The 16,749-nt window shown below is 44.4% G+C and overlaps 1 protein-coding gene across 1 annotated transcript; it reads right to left on the bottom strand.

The window, feature by feature from the left end:
• Positions 1–5,114: 5,114 nt before the first annotated feature.
• On the bottom strand, positions 5,115–6,115 carry CG44341 (uncharacterized protein). Its single transcript, NM_001299443.1, has 2 exons — positions 5,816–6,115; positions 5,115–5,760 (listed from the first exon to the last, which is right to left on the bottom strand). Exons 1-2 carry the CDS (start codon positions 5,862–5,864, stop codon positions 5,165–5,167), a joined length of 645 nt encoding a protein of 214 aa, NP_001286372.1. The 5' UTR covers positions 5,865–6,115; the 3' UTR covers positions 5,115–5,164.
• Between the last annotated feature and the right edge of the window lie 10,634 nt (positions 6,116–16,749).

Genomic DNA, 16,749 nt, shown 5'->3' with positions numbered 1-16,749 from the left:
ATCGAAATCAGAAAAGTTAGTTGCCTTCATTTTCCGATTTCTCTTTTTGCGTTGGAACATTTTTGGAATTTTAAAGTTTCACCAACAGCAGTTAGTTTTCTAGCCGATGAAAGTAATTCCCGAGCTTAACCAAAGAATTTCGCGGTCTTTTTAATTAAACTTATCTGCGGCCAAAAGAGGCAAGAGGCAAGTGACTCACTTGATTAGGGGTCGGCTTGTGGGGCTTGGAAATCAACCCCATCATCATCACCTTTAAATACTTCAAAAGGAGCCGCATCTTCCCAAAAACAAGTGTATACTTTTCTCATGAGTTATTGGGCTTTTAGAAGTCACTCAGCGGGTGCATTAATTATTCAGAGGACAAATAAGAGAAGCGAATGTGGGTTTCATATGTGAAATCACTGTAACGGATTCAAATGGAGCAGCAGCCAAACAGGGAGTTGTAACTAGGAGCACATCCTTAGTCGATAACATATTAACTGCATCAACTCAATCATAATCAGCGAGCGGAGCAGCACTGAAGGAAATGAAGGAGGCTTCTGTTTAGTCACTGGCATCATCATCCGTCAGTCTGGGACGCCTTCAGGACCTGGAACTCCAGCTCCTCCGGCAAGTGACAAATTGAGCAGTTGCCATTGTCTCCGGAACCGAACGGAGCTGATGAGATGCGATGAGCAGAAGATGAGCCCTAAATGGATGAGTTGGAGTGGGAAAACTTTTCAATTACTTGCAAGAAACAGGCCGGAGACGAAGGAATGACTGAGACAAGAAGTCTGAGCAGTAATGAATAATAATCTGTAACTCCCTGTTACTCCGCATCCCGTGGCAATTCATCATTAGGAAAATCCTTGGCGGAACACCTTCCACCGCTTTGCCTTGGACAATTTCAGACTGGAACAATATTTACTCTGCCCAGTCGAGATTGCCGGCCCTCGACATGGCTCACTCATTCTCCTGCAATTAAAAGGACATCGATGGGCTGCCCTCTGGCCTCCTTGTTTCAATTACAAAGTGGCTTTCACTTCTAATTGAATCGTGAGCTTGCCTCAATTCCGGGCCATACTTTATTCCACCTCAGCACTCTACTTTATTTGCTCTTGGCTTTGCTAGAAGGCATCTCAAATGACTGGCAAGGGTTAACGAACTAAGGCTGGATTGATGTTTTATTCGAAGTGAGGAAGTGCTTTCCACTTACACAACGTTATTTTTAACCAAGCCTTAACTAAGCTACACAATTTATTTTGAAAAACTTCACAAAAAACCTCATAAACATTTAATTTACGCAAAAGGGACGATTTATTGATTTGAGGTCAATTGAATCTTCGATACAGCCCACAAAAATCCCCCATTGTTATTTTTAATAGTGCGCCGCAAAACATGAACCATACATTTTTCATTCGATAAAAATCTGTTTGGGCAACCAACATTTTTTTTATTAAACAAGCTGCTCCCCAATGAACAAATCGGTAACAAAAATTAATTGTCTGTACAAATTAGCCCCTGAGAACAAAAATAACCATTCCTTCTCATTCCACTCGACAAAGCATTTGCAATCATTTTCCATTTACAGGGACAACAAAAGCAAATGTCGCTCGTTATTTTTAATCAGCCATCAAAATATATTGCTGAAAATTTGTCTGGCCAGTGGGCAGGTGTTTTTGGGCCTGGTCGGGACCAATTCCATTACCAGTTTGCATTACAGGTCCATTATAACGTGCGCTGCGAAATATTTCACGCGAATTTAATAAACTCTGGGAATTGGGCTGGCACATTAAAGCTAATGGAACATTTCGGCCTGCAGCTGATGTGGGATAAGCAGTCAGTTATTCGCATTTGGGCATCTGACCATTGAGATAGTCTGTATATAGTGTACACATTCAATGGACTCAGACTAAATAATGTGATGTGTGAATATATTTGAACTGCGGGTGCATCGGACTATCGGAGCTCAATCATTGATTTATGGCTATTCGAATACATTTTTTCTGTTTTGTGATAAAAAAGTAGTCAGTCTAGTAGTCAGTCATGACCTTTTTTGAACCGAAATCTTAGAACACTCGTAAGTGCCTTCAATTCTATAAGAATATTAATGTGTAACTTATAAAATATTAACTTTAAACTTATGAAATAATACCATAAGAATGCATTTTTATGCTAAAACAATTAGCTTTTAATTGCATTGAATTGCGTTTGAACTAATGTAACGACCATAGCTGTAAGTTCATTTAGGATTTCTCTTTGCCAGCACGAAAATCACAGCACACTTTTGGGTCACGACATAATTCAAGTAGTCAGATTATCGGTCGTCCTTTGCTGCTCTTGTTGTTGTTGCTGTTGCTTTTGGGGGGAAAGCACTTAGTGGCCATTCAATCAACGAGCCACTAAGCGAAGAAAGTGGACCCTGCGATGGGCGAAGGGTCCCCACTGGAAAGTGTTCGAGCGGAACATCAAATTTGCATAATATTCTTTTATGGCTTATGTCTTGTGGTCGCGAAACTTGAGCCCCACAAAGGTTCGCCATCAGGAGGGGGAGGGGGTGGTGCTTCCTCTAGTGGGGAGGGTGTCTTGTTTGAGGGTTCGTTGGCTGGCATTTATTGAGTGGCTTTTAATCCCCGGCATATTTCAATTAGTGTCAACTTTTTGATTTTATGTAAACACATGCGAAAGCAGAGCAACTTTTCAGCCCATCGTTTTCCCCACCTCCCACACACACACATCCACTGGGTAACACATACATATGCATGAGGTTGGTCACGCAATCCTGCGGTTGTGGCATGATGTGTGATTTGTGTGCAAAGGTGGTTGTGCCACACTGCGTATGAGTGCTTATTCTGAAGTTGAAGACTTCAAGTGTCGTTTTACCCTAAGCACTTCTATCGTCGATGAGGAATTTCTTTATAGTATCAAACTTAAATTTAAGACATTTACTTTGAAACGAAATGGTGCTGGTACTACACTTAAGCTTAGGACTTCGAATGCCATTTTACTCTAAGGTGTTTGTTTAGTCTAAAACCACTAAAAGATACATTTACAAAAATCTTAAGACCCCTTTTAAATATTAATCAAACGGCATTTAAGAATATATAGTGTACAAACGACATTTCAGATATATGGAGTGTATAAGATCTACCATCACACATACATATGAAAAACCCCTTTAAATAATGGACTAAATCCAACGAGCTTAAAATATTCTCTATTATCTTGAAGACTTTGAGGATTTAAGAAGATACATTCGTGACAAGCACTTTGTCTGAATGGACAACTATTTCATTATGGAGAGCAAATATTTGCCCAGGTCCCTCGTTTCCTTCGGCAGAGGAATAAATATTCATCCGTGGCACGGGCAAAATGTGCTGGGCAAACCCCTTAGCAATCAACTCAAACTGCTGACAAGTAATGTGGGAACAATCTCCGACTACGAGCCACTGGCATTTCTCGGGGATTTCATATCAAAGGTGTTTCATTACAGTGAGTAAACGACATGGCATCTGATGATACGGGATACCGTCCCTTTACCCATTGCCGTTTGGCTTTAAGGTTCGACACGGAAAACCTGTACCGGTACCGGCTCGGATGTTGTCAAAGGTCCGGAAGCCAAGCCCACCTTCGATTAAACGAGTATCCGAACACTCGGACAAGCCGCACCGCAGTCTCGCCAGGAGCCGTGTGTCCAACTGTCGTTTGTTTACATAACATCAACATGGGCCAAAAGCCAGAAAAGGCCGAAGGTGCACTCGGCATTCAGTGTGGGCACATGCGCACTGGTTGAATCACCCCGCGCCTTTCGATACCCTGTGGATGCCCAGTTTGGGAAGCCTGCAACTGTTGCTTCGTTTTCCTGATTGCACTGGCAACTGACACTAATCCAATCTGGCCGAATCAGCTGCGGAACGAGCTGCAATCCCAATTGGTGCCACTAATTGCGAGCAGGACACAAAGGCAGCGCCAATGGATTTAATTTGCAGTCAGACAAATTGCACAACTTGGTCAAAACAATTGCCAGCAGTTTAAATGGCCAGGGTGTATACTTTCCCCCAGCGGCTGAATTCAATTACACTTGGCAGACTGTCAACGGGAGTAATAAAAGCTATCGAAGCGAAACAGTTGGACATGTTCGTAAATCCTTTAAAATGTAATCAAATTTGAAAAGCTTTCGAGCACGTGACTCGATGGCAGCTATTAAAGCCTCGCCAAGTAAATTGACTGTGATGGAGCTGCGATTTGAGTGGCAGTGGGTTGACCAGGCTACACGGATTCCCGCCGATAAGAGACCGCTAATCCCCCAGACGTGCACTTATCAGCAAAGCAAACACATCCTACCACCACTTTCCCTGCAACAAAAACGCCATCATCTTGAAGACTTATCCCATACCCTCGAATTGGGTGTACAAAATGCTGGAAACGAAAAGGGTGAGACAGTCATCCCCCGATGCAACAAATGGCAGGACCAGAGCGGATATAGAACACAATAAGAAGTGAAAACACAAGTGGAAAACACTAAATAGTTGCAGCAGTTGCAGGACAAAGGATAAACCGGAGTAAAAGCTGCAGCCGAGTGCCAAAGTTCACACCAACCCCATTGGGGAATCCGAAGAAAAACCGGGCTGGGATAAGGACAATAATGCGAGAGTAAAACAAATATGCGCTGATCTGTGGCAAAGGGTATATGGCAAAAGAAATGTGTGTGGCGAACAGGAAATGGAATCAAATCGCTAAACAACAAAACAAATACAGCAAATCCCCTTAATGTAAGCAAAATGGGCACGTGACCAGAGAGAAGAAAGCAATAAGAATGTGGGTTTAAAGTCCAAGCTCTGGACAACAAATTGCCGCACAAAAGTAATCCTGACATTTTGCAGATAGTTGCATCTTCATGAGCTCCGCAGATACAAACGAAAGCAATTTGAGAAGTTTTTTATGCCATTAAAATAGATAAGTGTATAGCTAGGTAAGTGTGCAAATTTTCCACATAAGCGCATACTCCCTATGTCCTTCTGCTCGATTTGAATATCATGACGATAAAATGAAAGAGAGATTTTCATTTCCGCATTTGTGGATTTTTTAAGCTACTTGAAATATGAGTAAAACAGGCTGCTATATGTATATATCAAAATATATTTTAAATCAATCATATAAATTATACCCAACAACTTTACATTATTCACGTTTTTTCATTCCGTCGTAAGGACTTTCTTTTGGCATGGAACTTCTCAAAGATTTTCCTGCCCAGACGAAAGGAGTTCTCCACTATTTGGTGTTTCTGGTGGTCTCGATATGTTTTCTGATGTCTTTCTGGTTTCATGGTCTGATTGAAATCCTCGCTAATGCTAACTTCGCGAGCAATTAACTCAAAGGAATTGGGACCGATTCCGGGCCTATAGGCAACCAAGTACCGCCTGGCATCGTGATCATAATAAAATCTGGTCGAGCAGCACATTTCACCGGCCAAATGCTGCGCAATTGCCTCTTGTAGTACAGACATTGGCCTGAATTCAATGAATCTGCGGTTGCTGGCAAGGAATCGACGAAGTCGTTGCAGGATCCCATCTGTCCAATGAACGTGCAGCTTTAAGTCCGCAAAGTCAAGTGGCCCAAGATTTTTCTCTGCATTCAAAAAACAAACCAACTGGCGTAGATTTCGTTTGGGCTTGATTCCTTTTCGGTTTTCAGGAGGAATGCAATTGTAGTTGTGCTCAATGTGGATAAGTCGGATCAGACTGCTAGTAGGCCTGGGAACTGAAATATCTCTTGATGTATCTGCAAAAGAGCTGGTCAGAATACCATTTTTGCAATGTGAATTTTCGACGCCTACCCATATGGTCTTCATTATTTAGAAGAATCCTATTTCTTTGCTTAGTCATGTTCAAATATTTTTGAACTTTTTCAGTTAAGTGAGTTATGATATCTAAAACCACAAACGTTCCAGATTTTCACGCAGCTACAGATACTTAAAGGGATTCCAACTTATCCAAAGATCTTATTCGAATTTAATGTAAACTTTTCTCTAAATTTTCGCAGACGATTTTTTCACTTTCCAATATAAACTCAACTTTTTAGGAGCCATGGAAACCCTATTTAGGAAAGGTGACAGCCCAAAAAAGAGCGTTGCCAGTTTTTTTTATATCGAAACAAAGAATAATGCAACCCGAAATTCAAGTACTTTGCGATCTGCATATTGCATGCCACTTTTATTGCCCAATTCGCCAGCAGTCAGGATATTATTAAGGCCAAGCCAAACTGAAATCAAAGTTTTAGGGCCCCGAAAAAGTGGGTCCTGCAAATTGTTGGACGCTTCCCATGCCAAACTGCGCCCCCTGGGTGTCGGAAGTGAAATGAAACTTTCGTGGCCAGCAGCAGGAGCAGCACATCCTTGGCAAGATGAGCCATCCGCAGCAGACATTGGACATCAACAGCCATCCAGTTTTATGGTATATAGGCGTCCAAAGAGGACCAGGCACAAAGGATGCCACTTTTGTATGAGCCGACAAGTCTCGGAACTCGGAAACTTCTTTGGTGAAAGATTTTATAGCTTTCAGCCGTTTGCATGTGTCCCCAATCTGAATTCGGGGATTGGTTGGACAAACCCCCAATCCTCCCCCGCGAAGTTGGCCTAGAGCAAATGAAGCGTGACTCCTTGTTTTCCTTTGATTTAGTTTTATGAGTCTGCATCGGATGTAATTGAATTATGCAAGTTGGCGCCGACGGCCAACGGCACCGACTATATTAACATTCGATCGTAAAGTGGGTAAAATGGGGAAAAAGGAGCAGAAAAGGGATGATGACACGGATGAAGAATAACACCAGGAGGCAGGATACACGATACTGGCGGACTCAGACATGGCTACGCTTTTTAGCGGTGATATTTGAATTTCAGATGATTTCGCTCAACTCGCCATGAAATGAATTGGAAAATATGTGGATGAGCCGACTGATAAAGGATATTGGATATTGCACCCGAAGGCCAGGGAAACACCAAGCCCAGCCACATCCTGTAAATGTGTATTGGGATGACAGCAGGATGTAACCGTAATGAAATGATAAACTTTTTATCAGCCTAATGGAGGCCAGTACATTATAATACCAAGAATCGGGCTGCAGAAAACTGCCGCAGGATACTTATGGTAAGCTCTTTTTCAATATCGCGGACGAATAATTAACATATGAGTAACCATGGCCCACGAATGAGGGCCAGGCTGTTGATATTTGTGGAAAATCTGTCATCTGTCGTATATAGGACACTCAGTTTCGGAAACTTCATTGGAGGGTCCTACGATGCACTGCCAATTGCATCTGCAGAGTCCTCCAATTGCAATTTCATGAGCTGCCCGATGAGGTGGGTGGTAAAAGTAGAGGGGTTGGTGCTGATTTCGAATGTATTTCCGAACCAAACCAGTGACAAATTGAATTCAAAAGCGTTCGAATTGCATCTGCATCTCTACTGCCCTTTTTACTACATTCCCCACCCAAAAGCGATGGGGCAAGTCGAGAATATCCGAGAGCTGTTTGTGTCCTGTCGAGTTGAGTTGCGTTGTGTTCGACAAGGACTAAGCTGCATCAGGCAATTCACAGTAAGTGGCTATTGCAACTCACGCATCACCACCCAGGCTTACAAATGTCAAAAGATATCGTAATTCGCATCAACAGGAGAGATGGTTCACCGATATGGTACCGAACTGATTCACAAAGCTAACAGGATACATCGTTCGATTGCCGCAGTTATCAGCAATGGAACAATGCACTTAACCAGGCCCCCAGGACATGCTTTCCGCACTTTCCCCACCTCGTCTCCCGGGGCTACTTCAATAGCACGTCGAAAAGTTGCCTAAAAATGCTCACGTCCCCGGAACGTGACCAAAATGTTTGGCCATAAACAAGGAAAATATGAAAATGAAGAGCCGAGCTCAGCAAATAAAGGAAACGAGGAAATCAGGAGGAGGAAGTTCGGAGTCGGTAATCGGGTTGATATATTTATCCTGGCTGAAAGTTCGCTCGAAGCCTCTTCAAAAATTCATCAAGGAGTAGCGCTCAAGTTGGCTTCAGCTGAGTTAAGTTCGTGGGCGGCACCACGCCCTCAACTTCGCTCCCTTCTGCGGGTGTGGACATTAACCCCAATTGGCTAAATGGCTCATTAGGTCACTGGGGGAGCTATTTCTTGTTCCTGGTGTTCCAAAGGAAATGGAGAAACAGAAACAGAAACAAACGCAAGCGAATTGCACTGCTGCGTGGTCAGTTATAATTAGGAACATTCGCATTCGTGGCTTTACGACCGAGCGATTAAGCGAAAGGATACATAGGATACACCCAGTGGGGGGAGTACTGGGATGACCAAGGCCAAGGACACGGCAATACTCACTCCACTTTGGGTTCACATTCAATATTATTAATTGACAACATGGTGTGTCTATACAAACCCAAAGAATCGTAAATATATCGCTTACAGGAGGGTTTTGTCCATTTGGAAAGTGGCCAAAGTCATGTCCAGGATGTTTGTTTAGGAGCCGTTAAGGGAGCGGTTGTGAAGTCGCATAATGTCCACGGAAAGTGTATCCTCCTCTTTCGGGTTTGCGGCATTGGAGAGTTGATTAATTGGTCATAAACCAAACGATTATCATTTGAATTCAGTGAATGGATGGGAAGGTGAGGAATGTCCCAGCCCCACTCCAATCCCTCCCAGTTTCACATCTATCTCCCCTCTCGAAGTTCGAGTACCAAACATCGCTGTGGATTAGCCAGGATATGGATGTCCTTCGGTTGCATGGCTGGTGTTGGACTGATTCCCACTTGTGCGCAGGGTAACATTTCTGGGGGTCTGCAGCTCCGATTCCATTTGCCTGGGCAACATTTACCGTTATGATTGCAGAGCCCAACTTCAGCTGATGATTTTCCCTTGAAGTTGCCCCGTAATCAAGGGGATGCGGTGGGCGGTGGGCGATGGGCGATGGGCGGAGGGGAGAAACGCCAGGCAGTAATTGCTTAATTTGATTACGTGCCGCCGTAAAAAGCAGAACAGGAAATTTGCACACACACACAAGCTCCGTGCTGGGTAATGAAGTTAGGATGGATGGATGGATGGATGCACGGGTGGATGGACGGATGGGTGGGCTGTTCGGGTGTATAGGTAAATGGGGGTAAGACCCCCAACCGCAGCCCCGAATCCGCCCCATCGAAACAGGAGCGACTTTAAACTTTGTCGCCGACGTAAGCAACTTAATTCGTGTTTCGGCTGAACCTTTCGCCAAATGTCGCAGGCCATTTGCCATAAACAACCTAACAACAAACAAGATGAAGGGTTAGGATGGGGGTCCTGGAAAAGGGGAACAATGGCGTCAAAGGATCGAAATTGGAAATGGGAAACTGTTCGCTTCGTGCGATAATTAGAAGCGCCCAGTGCACGCTCAATTAGAAGCTTGTAGCCCCATCCCCGTGGGTTTTCCGGATGTAGAACGTTGTGGGAAGTACATAGAACATGGAACATGGAAAGTCTTTCTCCCGCCCTGCTGCACGAGCCTTCCTCCAGTTTCCCCTCCTCCGCGATGCAGACACGCGATGATCCGGAGCGTAGCTCAGCGTGAATGAGTCGCTGTATAGACGATTGGTGAGTGGTTGAGGTGAGGTGGTGCAGGGCTTGAATGTCTTAATTAACTGTTAGCTGCACTCTGCGAAATCAACAGGCCATAAACGGCAAGTGGAACAGAGGGGGCAGAGTTATGGCCCGGTGTTTGCCTCTAAATAATGTCGAGGACGTCGTGCCTCATATTTATGATTCGCAATTATTCTACAACGTGTGGCGGCAAATCTCCGCCTTTGCCCAGAAAATTGCACTGGAGTTGGTTTTTCTGAGGGTTGGGCTATCTGATTCTGGGAACACGGAGAGTGCATAGACGATACACTGGGTACACCGCTCACGCACACTGCTGCCAAACAATTTGCACACACAAATAAAAGGGAGCTGTTGTTTTTTGGGGGGTTTCTATGTGGTGTTGTGTTTTTCTTTTGGCGGCAGACGAAAGTGTTGGCCAGACAAATGGGGTGGCTGGGGGTCTTGGGATTAGGGGCATGAGCCGGAGGGCTCACTATAACATGTCACTGGGCCATAAAAAAGTTTATGTCTGACATGAGCCAAAAACAATTTGCATATTTTTCCACTGGATAACAACTTAATTTAGGATACCCATAGACATTTGGGGGCGTAGCGGCTGCGTAGCCAACTGGAACGGCGGTGGCGGCGGAGTAATTAAGCCCGCCTTTAAGGAAGGGGGAATGGGGGGAGCAGAGGATGGGTGTGTGGAAGTGCGCCCCCGTGAGCTGCCAACTGCAGGGCCACTCGGGCGGATGCGCGATTTGGCTGCCTTTCGCACCTTTGAAGCCCAGCGGGTGGCGTCGCTAGATTGAAATTGCTTTTCACATTTCACATTCCCATTTCCCATTTCCATTTACTTCTGGCTTTCTGTGCGCATTTCCTTTCTCTCGACTGCATTCTTCGCTTTCTCCGCTCCTTTGGCCTTTCTTCTTTCTTTCCCCATTTCTTTTCTCTCTCCTGGCTGCTGCAGTGGAAATGCAATTTATTTGCTGTCGCGGGCATTAAACGCGCTGCGCTGACTTTTGACTGACGCCATATTTTCCGCCACATTTGCAATATTCGCACGAGCCGAACGCTTCCGCTTCCGCTGAAGCTGCCACTGGATCTTTATGGCTTGTGCCACGCCCTCCGCCCTCCGCCCACCAACCCAGTGCACCGCCCACTCAGCTTTCATTTTTCAAAACTGTCAGCTGCGAATATTTCACAGTCGCTTTTTGGCATCTCACCCCTTGGCCTGCCCTTTCCCCAGTGTCCTTTGTGCTTAGCCATCGAAGTGTAGAGTTAATGGCCATAGCTGTGAAGTGCCTCGTCGCAACCCGAGCATTCCTGAAAGGAATCCATTTGCCCCCACTTGCCGAGGCCTTAATTACAACGTCGCAACAAGAACAACACGTGTACAGATGCACTTCGAAAAAGTTTCATTAAATTGTTGTACTCGCTATAAAATGTGTGAACATATTCTAAGTAACGCTTTAAAATTAAATTTTACAAAATCCAAATTTCATATTTAATATTGAAGTGCTCAAATAGTGCGAACTAAGTTTTTCTCAGTGCACAAGTAACATGCTCAAGCTAGCCAAGATTATGCAGCATTTTTTCATTAAGAGTGCCAGGCAAAGCGATTCGTCTGCTCCTTGGTAGTCATCAACTTGGCTGCCCTGCGGCAGGATATGCGACGGAAGTGGAGCGCCAAAGACTACAAGGTCCTTTGTGAGGGAGATCCGGTTCACGGCGGACCCGGAGTGCGAGTGGTCGTGTTCAGTGGTTTTCGTGTTCAGCTTCGACTTGGAATTAGCATAATCAACATGAAAAGGCAGCTCTAGGAATAGCAGCAACTCACTCGGAGTTGCCCACCCATTCCAGCAGGGATTCTCCTCTGTGGTCGAGTTTTTCGAGCGCCTTTAATTACACAGCCCTGCACAAATGATGAGCTGGCAAATTTCCACAGCTCCCAAGTGGGTGTGGGCGGGTAAGGCTGCTAGGTGGTAGTGGGCGTGGCCCAAACTGTAGCACAGTGACTAAGGATTTTGCGAAAATGGCCCGCAGGCATTACCAAAGCCAAGGCAGCATTCCAGACAAAGCGATTAGTGAGCCCGAGCACTGCATGCCAAATGCTCCGGAGACCGAGGTTTCTTTCCTCAAATTGAGATAAACTTGAGATAAAGTGGGCCAGGGATCTCGGTTGGGGAAAGGGCTGGAAAATCCAGACCCAGAGCCAGAGTCACAGCCAATGCCAAAGGCAAACCAGAATGAATCACACGATAAAGAGATGTCGGCCATGAAACGAATTAGGACAATATGTTAAGTGCCAAAGTGATGGCCATGCTCGGTCTCCATCAAACTCTCAGCCAGAACAAAGGATGAAACTAATAAAAACTAATGAGAATGAAATCCCCATAAATCTGGTTTCCCTTCCGTTCTGCTCGCCATGCCAGCGCTAGACTATTAAAAATTCCCAGTATCAAGCGGGATTGATGGGTTGGAAAATAAGTAAGAAGTGCAATCGATATTTAAACTTTGTTCGTATAAATGAAAAATGTCTGATTATGTGTGCATGTCAACTTAATTAAAAAAGAATGAAACCCGAGTGATGTTACTAATTTTATATAGTTGAGTTAATGGAAACTTCTCTGTCTTTCGATATGCCCCAAAGGTGTTAGAACAAAAGACCATTCCATCCATGCAGATTAAGCTGTCATCTCTGGCGAAGAAGCCATAGCTTAGCTGAATGTCTGGCAAACTGACAAACTTTGGCAAATTGCTCCAATGGCCAATTGTCCGCACTTTCAGCTGGACATGCAATTAAAGTTTGTGGTCCTCGAACACTCGAGAAACGACCGTGTGAGATGCCCAATACCCCCGGGGCAATTGGGCGCCACTTGGGGAGCTCGCCTCGCTCGTCAGACGGCAGCTCGAACACTTTTAATTGTTGAACAACTTTCAAGTGGTTCATAGTTCCATGGCCTCAATCAAAGATGCAAGTAATGTTTGTCCATGAACATGAGCATGAGCATGCACACGACGACGGATGGCAGACCGAGTACAATGCCATTCGGGGCAAGCCGCTGGGGAAAATTCCGGGTGAAATGTGCAAAAGAAGGCGAAGGCGGCAGCAGCAAGTCACGACAAAGTCGATGGGAGAACTCTGGTCTAGTGAGCTCCTCGCTCCTCAGCCAGCTCCAGCTCCAGCTCCCATTCCGTTCTGCATTGTGAATGTAAATACATGTGCGAAAGCGACCACCTGAGAAATCAGCACGCCAGTAAAAGTACCTCTGGGTTGAGGTGACTGATCCACCCAGTGTTGTCGCAAAAGTTTACAGCTGAAATTACAAGAATCACACAATTTTATGGGGCTGTAATCATGAAAAACAGCTTTACCAAACGCAGTTAAAAATTTATTAACAAAAACTGTGAAATTTAAGGACGTCCTCTGCTGGAAAGCAGCGACATCTGTTGCTCATTTTTGGAACTTGTCTATACATAATTTCTCTACATTGACTTACTAATCTATAAGATTTTCCAAAACTTTTATAAAATATTATAAATAAAAAACTTTTGAAAACTAAATTATAAAAACAACATGATAAGGAATTTCCATTTCGCTCGCTATAAGCATTAATGTAAAAAAAGTGAGTTGAATAATATAGCTAAACAGGCATCTCTGGCGCCACCACCTTGAATGTTACCAAATCGCTTTAGCTCCGCCACAAGGAGCAATAAAAATGATACCGAAATGCCGCCCACTTATTGCGGGCGGACTTCGATGTGGGGGAGTGGCACTGCCATTATGCTTGTGTATTGATCTAAAATTGAATGTAAATTGCGGCAACTCGAATGATGCACGTGGGAAAGAGCAGCTGCCCGCTGGGACGAGCACTCGAGCCACAATGTTGCCAATGTTGGGCAACAGCGGGCGTGGAATCCTTTGCCAGCTATGCCTCTGTTATCCTTCCTCCTGTCTGGACGCCGTCTGCCGCGCCGGGGCGTCCTGTCGTTCGTGTCCTGGCTTTCTGCTAAATCATGCGACTGTCATTAAACCTCGCTGCTGCAGCCATTGCAACAGAGTGCAGCCAGTGTCGTTGACTCGGAGACAAAGTTGCTCCTATGGTCAGTGGACGATGTCCAGGGTCCTTTCACTCGTAACTCTTCCAGATAACCAGGGGCGACAATACCAACCAGCCAAGCAGCCAAGCAGCCGGCGAGCTAGCCAGCCAGCCAGCCAGCATGTGTGCCCACAGCGAACTGGGCCATAAAAGACCATTACATCTTATCTTGGCCAATTGGCTTTGGTTAAAATTTCTGGCCGGCGGGGGAATTTATGCCGGGGGCTCGACACCCCAGTAAGGCATGCAAATAATTTAAATCAGCAGGAAAACACCTGCCGGACCTTCTGAAATGTGGCGCATGCCAATGGAATGCCAAGTAGTCGCGCTGAAGGAGGACCCAGCTTACTCCGGGCTCAGCTCGTTGGAGTTCCCCCAGGCGAATCCCGTGTCGTTCATCTCGCATATTTCGCTTGTTTATGCTTCCCTTATGCGCTGCCCCGCCAGAAAACTGTCGACTTTTCGCTCCGTTTCGTTGGGCTTCCTTCCGTTTTATGACTTCATATTGTGTATGGCATTGAGTTGTTGCCGGAGCTGTCGTCTCGCAGATTTTACGACCATGATGGCGCATTAAATTTTATAACTTATCAAAGGGCCGGCCCCACTGTCTACCCCTACTCACCCGCCATGGCGATGTGTCAAAATCTGGGATGGCATGGGGTGCGAATGCTGGGGGGGAGGGTATCGCTCGAAAGTCATTTAAATTTTGGTTAACTGTAAATTGGCTCTCGGTACTCAGGCACGGAAATTTGGATACCACGGCTGTGTCCCCAACCCGAAACGTACGTTAATTGAATTTCGCGTCAAACAAAAGACTCTGCGGCTGAAATGTGGCTTGTCACACCAAAAAACCAGGCACCGGAAGAGGATGGGTGTGGAATTGTCGGCACGGGACTTTCCGGAGGGTAAACGCCATATACGGATGTGTGCGGGTCTGGCTTTGACTTGATTACGACATGCGATGAAATGGGTTTGGGTGACACCCACATGACACTCCAACGGGGTGACAATTCTCCCAATTTTCAAGAGCACTCGTCCCGCAGTCAAGTTGACTAGTTCGAGGGGCACGGAGAAACTTTTGAACACAACTGTACTGCGGCGCTCGATGAATCGGAAATGATTTGCAGTCAAACGTTTAATTGTTCCTTTGCCTATCTAGTATAGTTCTAGAGTATACTGTGTGTGTGTAGACGATCAATATTATATTATTTATTTAAATTATTGCTTAAACTGTCTGTCTGTCATCGAGACCTGAAGAATTATTAAGTCGAGATAAATATTTAATCAGCTAACACTTAGCGATGTGTGAATAGGAAACCGAACCGCTTAATTACTATAAATAATTAATAGTTCGAAATAACTAATACACTATCATTATACTCACGTGAGTATGGGTTATCTGATAGTCAGGATTGTTCTCTCTAGAATTCCAATTGCTATTGATACGTACGTTTAATTTACCATCAGTTCATTGACGAATTAATAGTTTCAATCTTTTTAATAATCGTAGGCTTACGTGTAATACTTCAATAGCTTAGTGGCTTTCTGATTTTGTATCATGATCGGATTTATCCCTTTCTTTTCATTAAATTAAAACATTTGCATTAAAAACAGATATTTTGTCTCAATACATTTTACAGCTTTCGTCTACCCTGCACTTCATCCCATATTTACGAGCATTAAATGCACTTGTTATTTTGCAATCAAAGCCAATTAAAGCCATCAAACGGGCGGCTATGGTAAATGGATTTGCGTCTGACATTGATCTCCGTAGACAGCAAAGCACCCAAAACCACCCAAAAGCACCCAGAACCACCCAATTCCACCCCGAACCACTTGACCGCAAATGAAACAAATGCAGCCAGTACATGGGAATTAACAACAATATATGACTATAATTGTGAGAGTTTGAGGGCGGTGGATGGCGATTGTCTTTGTGGCCATGATGGGTGTGACCTGCACAGGGCAATTGATTTAAATTAAAATTTAAATGGAAATCAATTAATTCGGATTGCCAGTGATTTTAATTGAAATTCGTATTCTACGGCCAAAAACTAAAGCCGAAAACCAAAATGCGTACAGAGACCGAAAACGAAAACGGTTCGGTCGATTCCCGAAATGGAAACTGAATTAACTGGCGGGCACAAGGAGTCTTTCAATGACCGAGTCAATTATTGTCGATGCTGATGCAATTTTTGCGGCTGCCCCTCTGCCGACATAAATTGGCATTGGTTGCAAAATTAACAATTTCATTTGATAAATCAAAGGTTGCCCGACTGGACGGCAGATGGAATTGCTCAGTCAGTCACACAGGCGATGCCACAGCCACAGTCGCATTTGCAGACGCAGATGCAGTTGCAGTTGCAGCTGCAGTTGCAGTTGGAGCTGCAATGCCAGTTGCACGCATCAGTGGGCATTGGCAACCTTTTGTGTGTCCATATTCAACATGACACGAACACCCACGCATCGGGGAGCATTCATTATGCATTGTTGCTTTCGCACACCCCAACTCCCAACCCAACCACCCACCCATCTCTACATCCACATACATTCGAATTTGCATAATTGCATCTGTCATTGGCATTGGCTTGCTGGCTACAATTGCATTGACCATCGGCCACCCCCTTTGGAGCCCAGCCCCCTCCCCACTGCAAATTCGAGCCATTTTACTTTGTGTTCAATATGTTCAACATGCAACATTTTGTTTGCTTTGCTATGCAAAGTATGTCGAGCAAGTTCCCCAAATCGTTTTCATTTGCAAAACGGTGGATTTAATAAGTAGCTCCTCTAAAACAAAACAATTGGCTTAAAGTGCATTTGAACGAATACAATTTTTAACAGAAAACTTTCACTAATATATAGACAAATTGTTATCATAGTATATCATTTTAAATATAATAAAACCAATTTTGCATCCCAAATCATTTTTTTTTCTCGGTTAAAGAGGTAATAAATTTAATATAAAATCAATGTCATCAACAATAATTTGTTCACTGAAAGTGAGGTATAAATCGTAGATTTAAAACAATAGATTGCAATATTTATATGAATTTCTGCTATGCT

Source organism: Drosophila melanogaster, chromosome 2R (genome assembly GCF_000001215.4).
Source record: "Drosophila melanogaster chromosome 2R".
Taxonomy (NCBI): domain Eukaryota; kingdom Metazoa; phylum Arthropoda; class Insecta; order Diptera; family Drosophilidae; genus Drosophila; species Drosophila melanogaster.
Note: the sequence above shows the minus strand (reverse complement) of the source record. Positions and strands in the feature narration are given on the sequence as shown.

Bases quoted from the DNA above. Each gene is read 5' to 3' on its own strand.
- CG44341 (NM_001299443.1), bottom strand. From the start codon at position 5,864: ATGACTAAGCAAAGAAATAGGATTCTTCTAAATAATGAAGACCATATG. The intron at 5,761-5,815 runs GTAGGCGTCGAA...GCTCTTTTGCAG, and splicing joins AAATAATGAAGACCATATGG to ATACATCAAGAGATATTTCA.